This window comes from Phytophthora infestans, genomic scaffold (genome assembly GCF_000142945.1).
Source record: "Phytophthora infestans T30-4 supercont1.43 genomic scaffold, whole genome shotgun sequence".
Lineage (NCBI taxonomy): Eukaryota > Oomycota > Peronosporomycetes > Peronosporales > Peronosporaceae > Phytophthora > Phytophthora infestans.
This window is the reverse complement of record NW_003303716.1, coordinates 1107693-1127208: the sequence shown is the minus strand read 5'-3', so window position 1 is coordinate 1127208 and position 19516 is coordinate 1107693. Positions and strand designations below refer to the sequence as shown.

Sequence of the window (19516 nt, the reverse complement as noted above, 5' to 3'; positions counted from 1 at the left end):
CGCTGACCAGTTCCGGAAGAGGGTCCGCCGCCATTCCGGCGATAAGAGTTCTCAACTCTTGGACATAGTCCAATAAATCCTTCTTACCCTGGCGGGTAGCAAGGAACTTCGACTGGATACGGTACGCCTGATTAGGCGGCGCGAACGCGCGCGAAAGCTATTGCTTCAGCTGATCCCAAGTGGGGAATGCAGCGTCAACAGACGTGCTGCACGTCAGTGCCCACTCGCGAGCGCGACCTCCAAGCCTCGATATAGCCAGCGCCACGCGCTGGTGCTCAGACTGAAGCAGAGCCGATCCCATGGCCATCTCGACCTCACGGGTCCAGAGAAGGAGATTCTCTCCATCCTTCCCCTCGAAGGTTTTTAAGCTCACCATGAGCGGTTTCAGTCTCATAGACTCTTCACGCGTCATCGACGCCGCCGCCGTTGCGGCGCTCATCTTCTCTTGGACGTGCTCCAAGAGCGCGTTCTCGTAGCGAGAAAACGATTCCAGCCTGGCGGTGACCGCCTCTGGACCTTGCGATGCAAGATGAGCCACGCCGTCCGGGCCAAGCAAGGACATACGCTTAGTAAGCGCGTCCTGCTGCACCGGGGGCAAATTCGCGAACACGGGGTGTTCCATCCTCGCAGAGGATATAGGCAACCGACTCAGGAGCGGGATTGACTACAAGTGCTACCAAGTGCAGCGGGGCTGCCGTAGCTTTAGCGTCAGAGGAAGACGTTCGACGCAAAGAGTCACTAATACTAAGTTCCTTATCCAAAGGATACTTACAGCCCAAGACCAGGGCTCAAAGCTAATACCTTAACTTTTATGCTTCAAAACCAGAAGTGTTTTATTTACTATTATTGCGGCCAAGCCGCCTAGGGGTAAATGTATCTGTTTAACTATCTAGCATAGATAAACCTAATGAAAGGCATAACGTGTGGCTTTCAGCCAACGTACTGTGAGACCTTGTTAACTCTCCAACTTATGTACTGAGCGTTTGTTAACTCTCCGGGTACTTAGTACCCCTGTGTGTTCCACACCAGGTAACCCCGTTACAATACCAATCCAGCCAATACTCAGGCGTTTTTAGCTCTCCTGACGAGACTTTTCGTGTGCATTCCAGCACTTACTCTGAGATCCCTAGCACCGCACTCATTTCCGATAGAGTCGGCGTTCCCTGTTCCTCGGCGTTCCGTATTGCTCGCAACAGAACTCCCTGTTGATCCACGGGGTACAATCGCTCCTCAAGCTCCTTCTCGTTCTCCTCAGGTTCATCCCTTTCTCTGTGACCTTCACCGTGCTCGAGCATATCCAGCTCCTCGTCGGTGAACAGGCGGTCGTAGCGTCCTGTATAATCCTTACCTTTAGTACTTTCGGTATCCTGAGTGGTAGTTGCACTAACCACCCCTATTACCACCAAAAGTTGATTTGCTCTTGCGCTCGCGGCATCTTCAGTCGTCGTTTCCAAGGCATCCTTGTTGATCTCAGACGTCGCACTGAAGGGTTCCGTAGCTCCAGTCTCGTTTTCTCCTTCTCGTTCTGAACATTCAGCCGTTTCTTCCCCTCGTTCTCGCGTTGCGGCCAAGCGCTCCGTTGCTTTTTCCGCGCCTTCCTCTTCCCTCGGGCTCACTCAAAGAGCCGTTCGTTCCCCAATCTTGTTGAAAGCCGGTCCGTTCCGTTGGACTGCTCTCTCTCTCTCTCTTCCCGTTCCCAGTTTGGAGCCCGCCCGTTCCGTTAAGCTGTTCTCGTCGTTCGTTCCCAGTATGGATCCCACCCGTTCCGTTAGGTTGCTCACTTCGTTCCTTCCCCGTTTGAAGCCCACTCGTTCCGTTGGGTTGCTTTCGTCTTGCATTCCCAGTATGAAGCCCACCCGTTCCGTTAGGCTGCTCGCTTCGTTTGTTTTCTGTTCCTCAGTTTCAGTCCTCGCACTTGGGGCTGGAACGCCTCGAGTACTTTTCACATCCGTTACACTTCACTCGAGCGTCTTCTCGGATCCACTACTAGTTAGTCTAGGTGGACCCTCACCTCTCGGCGTGTCGCCCTTTAGGCAAGAGGGAGGAGCGACACTCTCCTCCCCTCCCCCTGCCCCCTTCATTGTTGAGGCGTTCCGGATGACGCGGTGGCGTTCTCAGCGGTCGCGTTCTGCGTCAGGCTACGCAGTCACGTGGCCTGCGACTTCTGCAGCAAGCAGATCTTCCGAACGCAGTCCGAGAGAATGGTGAGTCCTCCATCTAGCTGTGTACCGTGACACAATCGTCGTCACGGGCGTCCTGTCTTGAGTGGGTATGCTTGTCATCGTCTCGGCGAGGCTGGAGAGCGGGGAGGCCACGAAGGTGTTGGTGCAAGGGGCTGGGGCGAGAATACCATCTGTCATGTTGCTGCAGAAGACCGTGGCGTTGGTTCAGACGGGCTTGAGCAAGAATCTCCTGCACGATAGGGAATATATCGAGGCGATCGTCTCAGTGCCCTGTCTGAGGGCGATCGGAACGCGCTTGCTTCTAGCCTCGAAGATCGTGGCGTTTCTTGTTGTGATGTCAACGGTGTAACGGCGTTCGTAGTCCTAAGTGTACCCTGGTTACATGAAGTTTGACACTTCACACTTCAGGAGTATGACACGTCATACTCCGGGATATTTGGTACAAAATACCAAGGTCGTTCAAAGCCAACCATTGGTCAACGACATTGCATTTCTATAGGTGACTTGTAGTTTGTATTAAACCCAAACTTAATCTACCTATAAATATACTCAGCTTACAATCTACCTTATTTAGCTCACTTGCTCTCTTTCAAATAAAGAGGGGACCTGTGAACTGCCGTTCACTGAGAGTTTGTATACTCTCGGAAGATAACTTCCTAAGCGCAAGGTGCTGTGTGACCCCGTCACAAACGGGGTGGTGGCCTTAGTCAATCCACGCCACCGCGGGTAGACTACCTGAACCTCTCCGAAGTTCGTTGCCATGGATAGGAACGACTTTTCCCATATGAACAACTTTCAGTTCGAGTCGGTTCGGAAGATGGCAGGCATCTTCGGGATGGAGGCCCTGCAGAGCCTGGTGGTGTCAACACCGGCTGAGCAGCTCAAGCGCGTCAGTGCGTTCGACGCGTGCGAGCAGGGCCTCATCGCGCATGTGCGGGAGAACCTACAGGCTCCGGCGGCGGAAGTACATCCGCCTCACCCGAAGCCAATACGACTGAAGGTTAAGCCGTATGAAGGGAAGGAAGGCGAGAACCTTCACTTCTGGGTCCGAGAAGTAGAGCTCGCGATGGACGCGGCTCTGATCTCGACCGAGCAACTGCGTGTTGCTTTTGCACTCTCCAACCTTAGCGGTCGTGCTAAGAGTTGGGTGTACACACGGGAAGCAACATCCCCTGGGTGTTTCACATCCTGGGCTCAGCTGTGTGAACAGCTCCGAGCCGCGTTCCTCCCGGCGAACTACGAGTACCGCCAGCGTTCGCGCTTCCTCTCGTGTAAACAAGGGAGGCGCGAGGTGCACGAGTATGTGCAAGAGATACGGGAGCTCACGGCGTCCCTAGTGGGAAACCCACTTAGCGAACACATCAAGATGACTGTGTTCATAGACGGCCTTCGAGTGGGCCCCGCACGCACTCAGCCGTTCCGGGTGCAGTCAAGCACCCTTGAAGAGGCGATTCAAGTGGCTCTTCAAGAAGAGTACAGCCATCGCCAGGCGCGTACGCCTGCCTCAGCATGGCCTGGGAGCTCCTTGTCGGCTCCCGGTCGAACAAGCCCCAACGGACCAGTTCCCATGGAACTCGGGTCCGCCGAACAGCGTGGTATCCGCTGCTTCGGCTGCGTGGAGATAGGCCACTTCAAGCGCGACTGTCCCGCGGAAAGACTCCGCAGACGGTCCTTCTCCAAGCCCGTCCTCAAGGGTCGCTGGCAGATCCCGAAGACAGGGGAACGCCGGGAACCAGTAGGGGCGGGGCGCCCTACTGGGGAAGAACTAAGTCTTCGTGATGGATGCGCGGGTGGCGCGTACCACGGGGACTTAGCCCCTGAGAGTCTTCGCACTCTCGAATCGGCAAAGAGCAGCGGCGGGTTGCTCGTAGTACACGGATGTGTACGGGGATACGATCATCCCTTTAGAATCTTGATCGATTCTGGGGACGTCGAAGAATTTCGCACGCTGCCAGACGGTTGCTCGCAACAGCAACAAGTTGTCCGATGCTTTGAGAGAAAGCAAGGGCAACGGGACGGTGTCAGTGCGACTGGCCGACGGGAAGGTCGTCACTGTCTCCAACGTCCAAGTGGATCTGGTCGTCAAGTTTGAAGACTTTGACAGCCTCGAACAGTTCACTGTTCTCGAAATGGATCCATATGATATGATCCTGGGCATGCCCTGGCTTGAGAAGCACGAGCCCTGGATCGACTGGCGAGGCAAGGCAATCGGTGACAGCCGCCCTGCGCAGTCCCGACAGAGCATTGGTGAGTCATGTTCCCACCTCTGTCAGGACCCGGGGCGTACCAAAGCATCCGGCAGATGCTTGGGAGTCGTCGACGTATATGACGACTCCGAGGATGTTTGATGGTGGTAGCGCCCAGAAGAGGAGCTGGCCAAGTGGGTTACTTAGGTCCACAGGCGGGTAACTTAGTTCCGCAGACAGCTGCAGCTGTCACGAACACTGAGAACAGCGTGTTCAGGGTGGGTAACAGAGTTCCACTCACGGTCGCCCAGACCTTAACTGAAGAGGAAGACGTCGGATACGCTTCTTGTGTGGGTAACACAGTGCCACACGCGGTCGCCCAGACCTTAAGTGAAGAGGAAGGCGTTGAATACGCTTCCTGTGTGGGTACCACGGTACCACACGAGGCCACGAGTGCCTCGGATGTCGTAGCGCCGACATCCCTAGACGTGGGCAGCAAAGCTCGACATCACGGTCGCCGTCGTCAACGACGTCGCTTCAAGCGACTCGGAGTCCAGGGCCCGGGCTCCTCCGACAAGGCTGGTGGAAGAGTGTTATCACATCTTCGATGGCGAGACCGGTTTACCCGTCAAGGCATCTGGTGTCCACTTGGAACCGTTGCCAGAGGTTGCAGAGATACTGAACTTTGAGGAAATGACGGCTGAGTCTTTCCTGACCAACCTCAAGGCTGGAGAGATTGCTGAGATGGTACTCATGAGACCTGAGGACACTCGGGAGGAGCTGAACTCCTCCTCTGTCTTGGACAAGAACGTCCTGGAAGACCTGAACAAGCAGCGTCAGACACGCTTGGGTTCTGAGATTCTTAAGAACCCCAAGGATCCGGTGTATCCTTTGGTGACGGAGTATGCGGACGTGGTGAACAAACACCCACCGACCCAACTCCCACCGGATCGAGGCGTCCGGCACGAGATTGATCTCGTGCACGGCACAAAGTATTGTGTCACGAGGCAATGGCCTCTCCCGCGCGAACAGTGCGAGGTCATTGATGCCTTCTTCGCCGCGAAAGCGAAGGCAGGCATGGTGCGGGAGTCGAAATCCCCGCACTCGACGCCGACTTTATGCGTTCGGAAGCCGAACGGAAAGTGGCGTCTGGTTCACGCTTATAACAAGCTGAGCAACGCAACGGTGCCGGCCCAAACACCAATCCCACGAAAGGATGTGTTGTTGTACAACATGGTCGGGAGCGTACTGTACAGTGCACTGGATTTGGTAGACGGATACTACCAAAATTTGATGCGAGAGAGCGACATCCCGCTCACCGCGGTAAGCACTCCAAGCGGCATGCTTTGGGAGTGGCTCGTCATGTTGCAGGGCTTATCTAACGCCCCGGCGACATTCAATCGCCCGGTGACGCAATTGTTCCGCCCTTTGCGTACCTTCGTACAGACGTACTTCGACGACATATTCGTCCATAGCCGTGCCGAGGGAGGCAAGACGGCCATGGAGGTGCACCTAGGGCACCTCCGGCGAGTGTTGGACGTAATGCGAGCAAACAAGCTCTACACCAACATCGACAAGTTTGTTTTCGCGTCACCAGAGATTAAAGTTCTCGTATGCTTCGTAAGCAACGTGGGCGTTCGGGCTGACCCAGACAAGGTCAAGGCCATAGCAGCATGGCCGACGCCCCGATCCCAGAAGGATCTTCGAAAGTGGTTGGGCCTGGCCAACTACCTTCACAGGTACAGCGCAGGGTACGCAGGCTTCGCTAAGCCCTTGTCGAGCCTCCTTGAGAAGGATGTTGACTGGCGCTGGGAGCAAGAGTACCAGGATGCTTTTGACAGCATCAAGGCCAGTCTCCTAGAGGCCCCTGTCCTGGTCCTGCCGGACGAGACGAAGCCGTTTAGCGTCGTCTGCGATGCCTCCGATTACGCCATCGGATGTGCATTGCTGCAGGCCGACACGGCTGGACACGAGCGGGTCATCTCGTTCCAGTCCAGGCAGCTCAAAGCCGCCGAGCGGAACTACCCTGTCCACGACAAGGAACTTCTGGCAATGAAATATGCCCTTGTGAAGTTTCGTGCTCACCTTCTGGGCTCTAGGCCCTTTGTGATCTACACAGACCACGCGTCCTTGAGAACGGCGACTAACTCGCCTCACCTCTCCCAAAGGATGGCGAGGTGGCTGCCCTTCTTTGCGGAATACAACTTCCGCGTCGAATACAAGCCGGGCAAGCTCAACGTGCTTGCAGACGCCCTCTCTCGGCGTCCTGGCTATGAGTTGGCCCACATCACGCGGGTGATAACGGATCTATACGATCGGATACGCATGGCGTATCGGGACGATGAGGCTGTCGCGCCTATCGTCAAGTTCCTTATGGTAGAAACGAGCGCGAAGTCCGACTGGCTCTCGTTGCGACAGCGCTCACGGCTCCAGCGATATGAGCTGAAGGATGGACTCCTCTATTACCGGGTGGGGCCCACGGATCCTCCACAGGTGGTCGTACCCAACGACGAGGATCTGAAGTTCGATATCCTCGCGGAGGCGCACGACGCGCCCTCCAGCGGCCACTTGGGCCGCGAGAAGACCTTTCTGTCGGTCTCTTAGTCCTTTTGGTGGACCCACCTGTACAAGTGGGTCGCCCGGTACGTCAAGACATGTGAAACATGTCAGCGGGTTACCCGCAGGGCACTCTTCGGCTCCACTACAGAGCCTGCCCGTACCGGCTGACTGTTGGAAGTCGATGAGTCTCGACTTCATCTTTGGGCTTCCCGCCGACGGACACGGCAACACCAGAATTTTGGTGTTCGTGTGTCGGCTGAGCAAGATGGTACATCTTGCTCCAGTTCCCGTCACTGTTACGGGCGAACAAACCGCAAGGTTGTGCGTCGATGGCGTGTTCCGCTATCACGGTCTCCCGGAGACGATTGTCTCGGACCGAGACCCGCGGTTCACTGCTGCGTTTTGGAAAACGCTGTTCCCTTTACTGGGAACTCGTCTGCACATGTCCACTGCGGACCATCCGCAGACAGACGGTCAGACAGAGCGCGTCAATCGAGTGCTCGAGGACACTCTGCGCAGTGTGTGCGCGGCAGCACCACGTACGTGGCCGACGCAGCTTCCAGTTGTTGAGTTTGCGCTCAGCAACGCGGTGCACGCCGTCACGGGGTTCACGCCGTTCTACTTGAACGGCTTCCGTCACCCCAGAGTGCCTCTCACTCCTCGAGAAGACACTGACTCCTCTATTCTAAGTGGGGGAGAGGCTCGGAAGGCCCTTTCCTCCTAGGTATCGGATGTGAGACCAGTTTCGCTGCGGAAACAGGTGGAATCCTTTATGGATACCAAGCTGAGCGTTGTCAGCAGGGTCCGCGATGCCATGGCAGCGGCCCAAGATAAACAAAAGGAGTACTTAGACAAACATGGAAGAGGAAGCTTAAGTATATTTAAGGTGAGGGACTTAGTGTTGCTAGACACGAGGAACCCACCTCTTGACACTGTCAGCTCTGTCGGCAGCAACAAGCTGAAGCACCGCTTCATCGGACAATTTGCAGTCCTGGCCAGACATGGTGCGTCGTACACCATCGACCTGCCAAAGTCAATGACGACGCACCCGACGTTCTATGTTGGACGTCTTATGCGGTACTTTGACCCGCAGGGGGTTGCTGACTCGCAGACCTCCCCCCCTGACCCAGCTCTTCGAAGCAAGGGCCGGTCACAGACGTCGACGAGGGCGTCGGAGCAGGCACCCAAGCCTCGGTCGGAGCGGCAAGGCTGCGGTCAAGACCATACGCCGGAGGGGTCCCGTACGGACGGACCCCGGCGCCATACGCCGAGTACGCTGAGTACGCCGGGTACGTACCATACGCGTACGTCTGGGAGTGTGCCGCAGGCGGCTCCGGACGTGGCAACAGAGCCTCGATCCGTCGGATCGTACGAAAGGCCGTCGATTTACCCGCAGGTGCAGGCTCGCGACCTCTCTCTCCAGCGCTGGCGGCCCGCAAGGCGAGCGAGCTCGCCCTGATTCCCGGCCTGGGCGGCAGCATCACCGCCAGTCCCAAGGCCAAGTGCAATCTCAAGCATGAGGACACGTTGACGGAGGCGGTCAACCTCAGGGCCCTGTATCGGACCCGCAGTCGGAGCACTCGGACGAGAGTGGCTTTCGGGAGGCGCCGAGTACTCGTACTCGTACGAGGGCACCTCCGCCCCTGCTTGACCGGAATGGAGAAGTCCACTTCCACGTGGAGCGGATCCTCCAGGAGCAACGGCGTCGCGGTAAGCGACAGCTCCTCGTGAAGTGGAGGGGTTATGCCCACTCCGAGAACTCGTGGGAGCCGATTGAACGGCTCGTGATTGACTGTTCGAAGGCTGTCGCAATCTGGGAACAGAAGCGGCGGCAGCTTCATAAGTAGTCCAGGGCTTCTTGCCCGAACGGGGTACGGGCGATGAATACATTCCGTACCCACGCTCATCGTGAGCGCTAGAAGCCGCGCGCTTCAGGATGTCCCTTGGCAGCATGCGCTTGCTGATCAAGTGGGCAAACCTCACACGAAGATCACGCTGGTCCAGGATGCGGGACAGCAGCTGATCTTCATGGAGTTCCCGTAACTCCGTGGGTGAGTACTTAAGAGACTCCACCCATGCCCAGAACATGTCCTCACAAGAACTCCACGTGGGACAGTTCTCGGGCATAACCCAGGGGTATCCCCAAAGAGGATAGAGACCACCCCGGGTCTCGGGCTTCTTACGACAAGTCGTGAAGTCCTTAAGAGGGATGCGGTGTGGCGCAAGAAGCACACACCGAGCAGCCTCCAAGTTGCCAACGAACAGCTGTTCTTTCTGAACAAGGGCACGTTCGTAGATGCCCCTAGAAGTGTGGCCGCCCACAAGGCCACGAGGAGCGACAAGAAGCTCTAGGAAGAGGTCAGCCCCAGAGCTCTCCTCGGGAGGCCAATACCCTCTTGAGTTGATGGCAGATCCCTGGCTGACGGCTGCCACCACCGAACCCCCACGCACACGCTGGGCAGCTTGATATTCCTCCTGCTGCTGGTCGAGGTCATTTGAGACCTCCCGGGGCTCAGAAATAGCACCCTCCTCCTCCGCTTCTTCCTCCTTCTCCTCCTCTTCATCCGAGGAGTCGAAGATACTCTGATAGGAGTGTTGAGTCTCCTTCTTCTCGCGGAGTGGAGACTTAGAGGCAGTACGCTTCTTTGAGGGCTTGGCGCCTTCGGCTTTAGAGGCCTTAGCACGCGCAAGACCCTCGGCAAGCGAGAGACGTTTGCGAGGATTCTCTTCCTCATCGCCACCGGCTTTGGGAGTGCCCTTAGCCTTGACGGCCGGAATCTCAGAGCGCACAGACGCTCTGGGACTGTGATCATCTTGATCACTAGCGAGCGACTGCACGCTGTCATCCTTGTGCTCGCTGGGCACTGGGCTGTGCCCTCCCACAGAGCCCGCAGGAGCATCGTGCGTGCTCTCGGACTCGGCTTCGTCCTCACTGCCAGAGTTGAGCTCACGTTCCACGAACCGAGGGCTCGGACGATTGTCTGAGGCTGAGGGCGACGGACTGCGGCGCTTGCTTGCTCGCTTGCCCACAGCCGCGTTACCAGAGGAACCGATCGCCTCGGAGGCCACCTGAGTAGCCTCCTTAAGTGCAGAGCCTTTGCCGTGAGGCTTAGTGCTCTTGGCTTGCGCCTTACCGGCCGCAGCCTTGGAGCGTGTCTTGGCACCGCTCTTTGCTGTGCCACGAGGCATGGTACCGGTCGAATTGGAGACCTAGACGAAGAGCGCAAAGGTTGCTGCTCGAGGCTCTAACTGTGAAGTGAGCCTCAGCCGCGCTCGCGCGGCCAAGTCGATGGTTTTCGACTTTAAGAATGAGAGTTTGTGACGAACACCTCTTTATTCTGATTGGTCGGTAAACCGAACCTAAGTGGGGGAGGATGTAACGGGGTACGTATCCCTAAGTGTACCCTGGTTACATGAAGTGTAACACTTCACACTTTAGGAGTATGACACGTCATACTCCGGGATATGTGGTACAAAGTACCATTGGTCAACGACATTGCATTTCTATCGGTGACTTATAGTTTGTATTAAACCCAAACTTAATCTACCTATAAACATACTCAGTTTACAATCTACCTTATTTAGGTCACTTGCTCTCTTTTATGGACCTGTGAACTGCCTTTCACTGAGAGTTTGTATACTCTCGGAAGATAACTTCCTAAGCGCAAGGTGCTGTGTGACCCCGTCACAAACGGGGTGGTGGCCTGCTGGGGGGATGTTTCGGCAGTGCTGGGCGGTGCCATTGGTCGTGGCGCACACTCAGACTGCGAGCAGGGAGGATTGTTTGGTCGACACTAAGATCTGAAAGTGCTTCACTTCTGCTTGCACTAGAACCTTTTAGACACTTCAAAACTGTTTAAAAGATTTTAGATACTTTTAGACGTTTTCTATTTCTTGATAATACCAAAGTTCAACATCAAAACTTCGCAGCTACCGCTGGACGACGACGAATCTGACAGACAGAAGCAGGCTGAGAAGGATGACGACGAGCTGCAGGAAATGATGGAATCGCTCTCGTGGTCGCAGGGGGCCGCGCGATCGCCTCACAGGAAGACCCGACGCAGGGCACGCAACGACCGCAGCAATGAGCTTGAGTTCTTGCGCAACAAAGTGCGCCAGATGGAGGAGGAACTACGTGTTCTGCACTTGCAGCGCCTTAACAACTTGGTTCCTGCGACTCTCCCGTCATCCCCCGCTGTGACTTTGGACTTCTCCAGCCAAATGTTTGGCTTTCCTATGTCATCACCCGCAGCACCTCCTATCTGGGACATAGCTGCTCGCCATCAGCGCCGGAGTGAGAGAGCTGCAAGTGAAAATACCCGGTTGCACATGGTGCTAGACACACAGGTTAGTCTTGCTCGAAGGTTGAAGTCTCAGCTGGGCAAGCGCATTCGTGGCCAGTTGGCGAGACAAGCGCTGCCCTTTAGTATATTCAGTGGCATGACAGCACAGAGTCGTGGTCCGAGTTTTGTGTTGGAGACAGAGACAGCAGAGTCACTGCGATACGGATTGAACACGGCCTTAGAAGAGTTGGATGCTGTGTTTGACACAAACGGTTTGGGTCGATTGGAAACTCCGAGCACCGAAGCGAGAATACGAGAGGCGGCGAGCGGCATGTACTTGGATATCTACGTCGCTACGTTGCTACCCTTCGACTTCATGACAACTGCCACTGCGGTATGGAATCACTACCGAGGTATAGGACGCCGTCGTGGGAGCCTTAATCAGAATTCGACACTGGTATGGTGAGGCTAGATGCACTTTGTTTGGAGAATTCATACTTCTAACCCCAAAGCCTACGTTTGTTATTACGTCTTGCGTTACTACGTAGGATGACGAATCTGATACCGTCATAGAAGAAGTTGCAGTGAAGTTTACAGGGAAGTCCACAAATGCTGATTTCCGCGTGAAGCAGGCAATTCAGCGGCATATGGAGCCAGATCGGCAAGTCGTGGTGTGGGTCTCCAAGGCGGAGGCGGTGGAACAGCAAATGTCGGCGTACTCCAAGTTTGCGCTCGTCGACAAAGGTTACGTCGTCGTCAAGCGACCCGCGTTGCTCGAGCAAGGCCAAACCCCGTCCACGCTGCTACAAATATGCTGCCTCATATCGCAACAGATGACGCGAGGCTGCGTACTGGATGTAAAGTCGGCCGGGGTGTATACTGAGTTTGTGCTGAGCGTCATGGTGGCTAGCATTAGCGCTACCCGGGGGCTAATCGAGAACATATTGCCGAAGGAGGCACGGCAACTTTTCAACATCGAGACAAAGAGAACACTGTCGACGCGAATGAATGTCTTCCGGATGAGCTATGTTGGCCACGGCGTGAAAGCAATTAAAATATCGTGGAACATTCCATGGCCAAATGCACATCAAAAATCAACAATAATGTCATTTTATTGTACACGTTTGCAATACATACTTATGGCGGAGGGGCCCCCTTGAGGGCCTGGTCCAGCAGCATATTCTCAATCCTCTCCTGACTGACGGTGGTGTTTGCGACAATGACATTCAGCACGAACTCAGTGAAAGCACCAACGGACGTGGCATCACCGATACAGCTCTCGGCTTTCTGAGGAACGACGAGACTGCACATCTGCAAAACGGTGAACCCGGCCTTCAGCAGCGCTGGCGATGTCGGCTGCTTAATGACAGCGTACCCTTTCTCCGCAAAGCCGAGCCCCGCAAATGGCCGAGTCTTTCCCTCGTCTAGGGAGTGTACACTCGTGACCCACACCACAACCTGGCGCTCAGCCTCGTTGTAACGACGCAGCACCTGCTTCACCCGGAAGTCTGCTCGCGTAGATTTTCCCAAAAACTCCATCTTAAAATCCTCCATCACCGTGTCGTCTTTGGTGTCAAGCTTTTTGACAGCCTTTTCATACAAGTTACCGCGGTGCTTCTCTGTGCTATTAAAGTGGCTCCACACGGTCGCACCTACTGTATCTTGGCTAAACGGTAGCAGCTTGGTGCTGCTGATGTCGAGGTACATGCCGTTGGCGCCTTCACGCATGCGAGCGTCATGACTTGATGTCTCGTTGCTGATTAGCCCATTGGTAGCAAACACTTGATCCACCTCGTGAAAGGCGGCGTCTACACTAGTCAGCAGTGCATCAAAGGTGCTCTTGTCCGCCAAAAAATCCAACGTGCGGCCCTGGTCTCCTACCTTACCTAGGTGGCCTGCGCACTCGGAAACCTGCTGCCGTACCCGCTTTTGAAGAAGTGCTTCCAAGCTTCGGGCTTTTATCTGACCCTCGAGAACGAGCTTTAGACGTGCATTCTCGCGTTCGGCTTTCTCTCGCCGCAGCTTCTGCCGCGTAGCCATGTCTTTCCAAAAAGGAGGGATATCAGGGTTGTTGGAAGCAGTGAGCGCTTGCGCGGATTGATTCGTCGCAGAGTGCGTCGCATATGCTGAGCTGGTGTCAATGCGGTGATGACGGATGTGCTCGCCCAGCTCCGTCTCCATTTGCTTGACCTTGTTGCGCAAGTAGGCTAGCTCATTCTTGCGTTCATTACGCGCCCGATTCGGGTTCACCTTGATACGTTTCTTTGGCTTATTTTTCTCTGTGTCGAGCGCTGCTTGACAATGTGATTTTCTACAGCCACCCGCGACTCGAAATCGTCCATTCTCTTTCACGTTAGCGACGTCCGGAGCTCTGAAATTGGCCTTCAGTGGCGCCAGCGGAGTCGGCAGCTCGAACTTCTCCTGATGCGTCTCAAGCTCGCCGCCCGGCGTGGAGCTAGTTGACGATGACGGCGATAGTGTCGCCCGCAACAGCGCATCTAGCTCGTCGCCTAGTATCGCGTCATCCGAGGACGATCCATCTGGCTGCTGTATCGCGCCTCGCTCGCCACTCACCGACGGGATCGAAATATAGGCATCCACGAAGCTCAGCGCGGCGTCAAGCGCCTCAAAACCGTCGTAGTCGTCGTCGGGTAGCACCAGTGCCATGTTGACGGACTTCGAATACAGTACTGTACCCCCTACGGGACCTACCGTAGGTGATATTACATGACTGACCGTAGGTCTTCTCACTGATCCCGTCACGAAAGGGAAGCCCAACCATTCAACTTGCAACAGCTGGTGCAATGTGGGCATAAACGTACCATTTCCATGCAGGTTTTCAGCCAACCGGCGTTGAACGCATCCCCAGCCGCAGCTCAATTCTTCTTCCGATACACATCGCGCAGTGCGCCTGCTTGAGTCTGCTTGCGAGCCTGCTTGAGTCTGCTTGCCTCGCGGCTAGCTCCTCCGCTTTGGCCATGGAGCAGCGGCAGATTGAAGAGGAAGAGGAGCTTATGCAGGAGGCACTTGCCTTGCTGGCTGACTGCCAGGACGACGACTATGACGCCGCCATCTCACGTTTGCTGCTGCCGTCTGACGATGAGCTGCACAGCCCCGTGTCTGCCAATCGCAGCGACCCCATTATGTCGACCACCGAATTGGCTCATGCTCCGATGCCCGTTCCGCTCAACCTCGGCCTACCACCTAGTAACGCTACTTTCAGTGCGGAGGTCTCCCCCTCCGCCACTCCCACTCTTACGACCGCTACCAGTAGCCCCGTAAAGAAGACTCCCATGTCGACCGCCAAGCAGCAGCAGCGCAAGAAGAAGGCGCCTTCGAGTACTGGCAAAAAGCGCAAAACGGCCTCTCACAACTCGAACCGTGCACGTGACGAACGCAAAGAAGAGCTCATCTATCTCCGCAAGACGGTGCAGACGATGGAAGCGAGATTGCGTACACTTCAGCTCTCACAGCGTCGAGCATTGGCTGCGCCTGCGCTTGCATCTGCGAGAATCGCTCCTCGTGGAGAGGCGCAAACGTTTACCGAGGGCGCTTTCGCACTCGCTGCTCTGCAGGGCCATGCTATCGTGAGTGAGCCACCACGGTCCCCTGAAGATATGAAGGAGGACGCGGCTATGGGTCCTGTCTGGACCGAAATTGCAGCGCGCCAGTACCAGGAGCGTCGCCGTGTCGAACTGGAAAATATTAGACTGAAACTCATTCTGGAGGGCCAGATTAAGATGGCCAAAAGCCTCGAAAAGATGCTGACAAAACGCACCAGCTTGCGGGTGAGTTGCAACTCCAACGCTTTAGGGATTGAGAAAGATTTCCCTGCTAACAATGCTGTGGTCGGGTTGGTATGTACGAACTTGTAGGTGATGGAGTCCATTCAGGGCAAATATCTAACTAGTTTGCAGCACCGTAAGCCTACGTCGACAGAGGAAGAGGACGAGGCAGCCATTTTTGCTCGTCTAGAAAAGGAATTGGAGACTGCGCTGGACGAAGTGGACGTCGTTTTTGAGGCTATTGGGCTGGCTCGCATGGAGAAGACGTACGCGGATGCTCAAGTGCGGCGCGAGAATGGAACTACTATTATGGAGATATTCGCCAACAAGGTTGTTCCGTTCAGTGTGGAAGCTACGAGCCACGCAGTTTGGGAGCATTTCGTCCACTCCATGGACCACATCCCGTCGCGCTTTGTTTACCAGAAGCAACTGAAGGTAGCCTTGTTGTTGTCCTTTTAAGGCTGAAATATGTCGCGATGGGGTCTGATTCTTTTTCTTGTATCTGTTGCCACGTAGAAGACGGAAACAACGGACGACACGTTGATGGAGAGCTTTGGTCTAGAGCTTGTTGGTAGCCGCAACGCGACTGCCGCTTTCAGAGTGCGCCAGATCCGCCGGAAATTTGTTCAGCCTCACCGGGTTGTAATCGCGTGGCCCATGTATTCCGAGGCGCTCGAGCTCTCTGCCGAGCCTACAAAAGGTGTACGCCTTCATGAAAAGTGTTTTACTGTGGTCAAGGCGCTTCCGAACGCTAGTGGCCGCCGAGGCGCCCTAATACAAACGTGCTACGTTCTCCGTCCGGAGATTTACGGTCATGTTGCCGACCGAGAGCGTATTCTCACCACTCTAACAGACTTTTTGCTAGACTCTGTTTCACACACGATTAGCTCAAGTCACCAAATGATTGAGAACTATCTGTTGGATGGAGCGCTTCGATTCCAACCTGAACCAATTGCATTGACGCAGGTCGCACGCGAGGATAGCGCCGTGGAAGAAAAAAACCCTGTAGCATTTTAGCTGCTAGACAGGTACTACGTAGTATCCCTTAACTCTTTAGACTGTGGAGTCGTTAGGACACCTAGGTTCTTACCAGCCAGGCTTTCTACAGTTGACGCTCGGTACGAGACTTTGTTCACATTTTGTAATTAACGTTATCGGGAACGGCGAGTTTATCGAGGCTTGACTTGCTAAATGCTACTTTCAGCCGAGTGGGCAAGCCAACACTTCGCTAGTCTTTCTTAAGATCCCCAGTGAGAAGTACGTTCTCAATCATTTGGTGGCTCGCACTGATACTACCTGTCACGGAACTCAGCACAAAGTCGGTGAGTGCGCCGACCTTGCGGGACTGGTCAGGCCCATTGCGGTTGCGAAATTCGGGTCGAATAATGTAGCATGTCTGCATCAACGTACAACCCTGCTGGCCTGTAGCAGGAGGTTTGATCACGATGTAGCCTTTCTCCAAGAAGCGGATACCTGGAGTTGGCTCGGCCGAAAATTCCACCGTATCTGTTATCGTACGCCACACAACAATAATGCGATCCTGTTCCACGTATCGCCGGATGATGTGCTTCACGTGGAAGTCCCCATTCGTATGACCGTCCGTCATCTCAAGGCCGTAGCGTTCCACCACGGTGTCGTCACTAGCTTCAATATGCAGCGGTTGTTTCTCGTAGTATGTACGGTGAGGCATGTGGTCCATCGAGTGTGCGAAATGACGCCACACTGCCTTTCCCGTCGTGGGCATGTCAAATGGCATGACCTTATTCGCGTAGATTTCCATCACCATGCCCCGAGTTGCATCGTGCTCGATCTTCGCGGTGCGGTGTGCTGTTTCCATGCGTCCTAAACCATTGGCTTCGAAAACGGCATCCAGCTCCTGACGGGATCTCTCGATCCCAGAAAGCAGCATATCGAAATCTGCGCGGTCATCACGTGCCGCACCAGGCCCCGGCACGGGTGATACTCGGCGAATTCGTTTGCTCGGCCCACCCAAGACCTGAAGAATGTCCTTAAATCAAGGAATAAGTCAGTAGAGTTCGGATAAACTACAACGTCTCATCACGAGGTATGAGGATACTTTACTCGTTCATTTTGGCGTTTTCTTAGGATGCGCTCAAGGCTCTTTGCCACCTTGATCTGCTTCTCCAAAACCAACTTTAGCCGAACGTTCTCACGCTCTGCCTTTTGCCTCTCCAAGGCCTGGCGCTGCGCCATGTCCCCCCACACCGCGGCTAAGTGCGCTGGAGATGCAGTGCTCGCCATGGGTGCCGCAACCGATGAAAAGGTAGCAGATGGTGTTCCAGTCGACATCTTGGTGGTGCGCATTGCTGCCAATTTATTTTTCATCCTGGCATCCTTTCGCTCCACTGCTGATGGTGGGGCAGCGACAGATGAAAACTGCGCCGATACGGTTTGAGGCTTGCGTGTACTGCGCAGTTGGTCCAACTGCAGCTGCAGTCCCTTCACTTTTTGACGCAGATACACCAACTCTTCTCGGCGTGCGTCTCGAGCGCGATTCGAGTATTTACGTGGTTGCTTGATTTTGTTGCCCTTGAAATCCTGTGTCTGCAGCGTTGGACTGCTTGTTAACGAAGTGGGGCTTCCCGTAAAGATACTTGTACTTCTATCACGCCTTTGGAGTGCCACGACAGTTTCCGAAACTGGCGGTCTGCGGGGAGTCATCTGCTGATAGGGGGTGGCTTCAAACGCGTGAATCGGTTGCTCCATTAGCGTTGGTAGTTCCAGGTCCACGTCCAGTTCACCGCTATAATCACCGAGTCCCAGGTCAGCTAGGTCCATCGCAGCGGCAGATCCGAGTAGCCAATCGGTCGACGCCTCGCAGTCGGCGAGGAAAGAGAGCGCTTCCTCCAGCGCCTTTGAGTCATCGCCCTCCATCGCCGATCTCTTTAATATGAATTGCCAACTGATCTAGGATACTTCGAAGTAACAGTTTTGCGTTTCAAAATAAAACCGTAAAAAATACCGATAAAGCTTGTACTGTACATGCACCTGAGCTTTGTAAGAGAAAGATACGGAGCATCATTAATTCATTACATGACAGTTATTTTATGGAGGAATCTCCAGAAAACAGTACAAAGCACTGTTTTCTTGCGAATCCAAACAGTGAGCTCATAGTACTGGAAACAGTATGTATTAAGTTCGCGTACGAACTTAATTATCTTCCTACGTTCTTACAACAGTTCTGGAGCTTCGTCGGGTAGCAGGGGGCGCTCGACGGCGTCATCCGCAGGTAGCTTGGTATAGCCACACGAAGTTGATTGTTTCTCGCTCAAAATCCATTTTTAGTTGCCAAGGTAAGTTTCTAGCTGGTTCCCACGCTAGCTCTCTATGGTTTACCCACTGCACAAAATAGAATTCAAGAGTGTGGACCCATCGTTTTGCATAAAGGCGCTCAACCTCAAATGTCTCCCCATTTCGCCCTCTTTGTGCTTGCCTTCCTCGAAATAAACCGTTGCCTCTGCGGTCGAAACGCCGGGTTTTCTTCAGGGTGAGGCCGATTAGCTAGATTTTGGCTGACTCTCAATTTGTAAAAGGAGCCGTCGAGATTGCGTTGGAAGTTGCGTGTGTGTTTTCCTCTCTTGTTCAAAGGCGCCATAACAGAAATTGTAGAATGGCATGCAGCTAGTGCTATCATAGTTGAGGACGTGTAATGCATAAGAAGCGATGTGGTTTGCAAAAAAAATGTATTGTAGACGTCTCCAAATCACAAAACAAATTCATAAAACACAAATACACTTAAAGAATTCAATATTTTAATGTCCAAGTCTGGGACGCAATCGCAATCGAGATCTTATAACTCGCAAACAAGAAACACTGTTTCATACAATTTTTAGTATAGACACCAAGGCAACAACTGAAAATGTTATCGGATCACAATTTCGAAATTTCAATACTGGACGATCTGAAGTGCTTCCAAAACATGTTTGAAACATGACTTGTGAAGCAAAGTTTAAATATAATATTTAGCTAATATTTTTGGTTTGCAAGTACAAAATGTAAGAAATACAAAGACGGTCGTACACCAAGCCGTAGTTTTCTGCTACAGAATTCTCCGAGTCCAATACAACGTCATCCCGTAGCAGGCCCAAGTCACGCGCTGCCTGAACATCCAATGCATCAACCACGAAGCGTGCTTGACCGTACTTGGACAACGGTGGAGGCTCGTAGCTTGTGGCCGGAGAAGTCATTTCTAATGTGAAGAACGAAGTAAAAGACAAAATAGCTTCGTATGATCTATAAAAAACCGAAGGAGCTGAAGATAAGTAAGTCGGACCAGTCTGATCCCTCATCCTCGTCGTCCTCCGAGCTGCCAAGTCCACATCCAGTGGGAATGACACGTATGGCTTTCCCTTTCCCGGATCCAGTGCTGGCCGGCGACATGCCGGTGGAAGCTGGCTGGGGGACGGCAGGCGTCGTCACCGAAGGGCCAGCAGTGGATCCCGACTGGGTGAACTGGACTTAGCTGTGGATGTGGCTAACCCCGTCGTAGGAGCAGCAAT

At 54.2% G+C, this 19516-nt stretch overlaps 4 protein-coding genes across 4 annotated transcripts; 2 read left to right on the top strand and 2 right to left on the bottom strand.

The window, feature by feature from the left end:
* Window positions 1–10927: 10927 nt before the first annotated feature.
* Window positions 10928–12127, top strand: PITG_16274 (M96 mating-specific protein family; the record flags this gene model as incomplete). Its single annotated transcript, XM_002897618.1, has 4 exons — window positions 10928–11328; window positions 11383–11668; window positions 11760–12068; window positions 12122–12127. The coding sequence occupies 4 exons, from the start codon at window positions 10928–10930 to the stop codon at window positions 12125–12127; spliced, it is 1002 nt and encodes a 333-aa protein (XP_002897664.1).
* Window positions 12128–12348: 221 nt separating this feature from the next.
* PITG_16273 (M96 mating-specific protein family) lies at window positions 12349–13878 on the bottom strand (the record flags this gene model as incomplete). The annotated part of the gene is made up of 3 exons (XM_002897617.1): window positions 12349–13298; window positions 13365–13626; window positions 13786–13878. The coding sequence occupies 3 exons, from the start codon at window positions 13876–13878 to the stop codon at window positions 12349–12351; spliced, it is 1305 nt and encodes a 434-aa protein (XP_002897663.1).
* Window positions 13879–14108: 230 nt separating this feature from the next.
* On the top strand, window positions 14109–15900 carry PITG_16272 (M96 mating-specific protein family; the record flags this gene model as incomplete). Its single annotated transcript, XM_002897616.1, has 4 exons — window positions 14109–14999; window positions 15087–15431; window positions 15513–15698; window positions 15862–15900. 4 exons carry the CDS (start codon window positions 14190–14192, stop codon window positions 15898–15900), a joined length of 1380 nt encoding a protein of 459 aa, XP_002897662.1.
* A 324-nt stretch (window positions 15901–16224) lies between these two features.
* Window positions 16225–17903, bottom strand: PITG_16271 (M96 mating-specific protein family; the record flags this gene model as incomplete). The annotated part of the gene is made up of 2 exons (XM_002897615.1): window positions 16225–16992; window positions 17079–17903. The coding sequence occupies 2 exons, from the start codon at window positions 17889–17891 to the stop codon at window positions 16225–16227; spliced, it is 1581 nt and encodes a 526-aa protein (XP_002897661.1).
* Between the last annotated feature and the right edge of the window lie 1613 nt (window positions 17904–19516).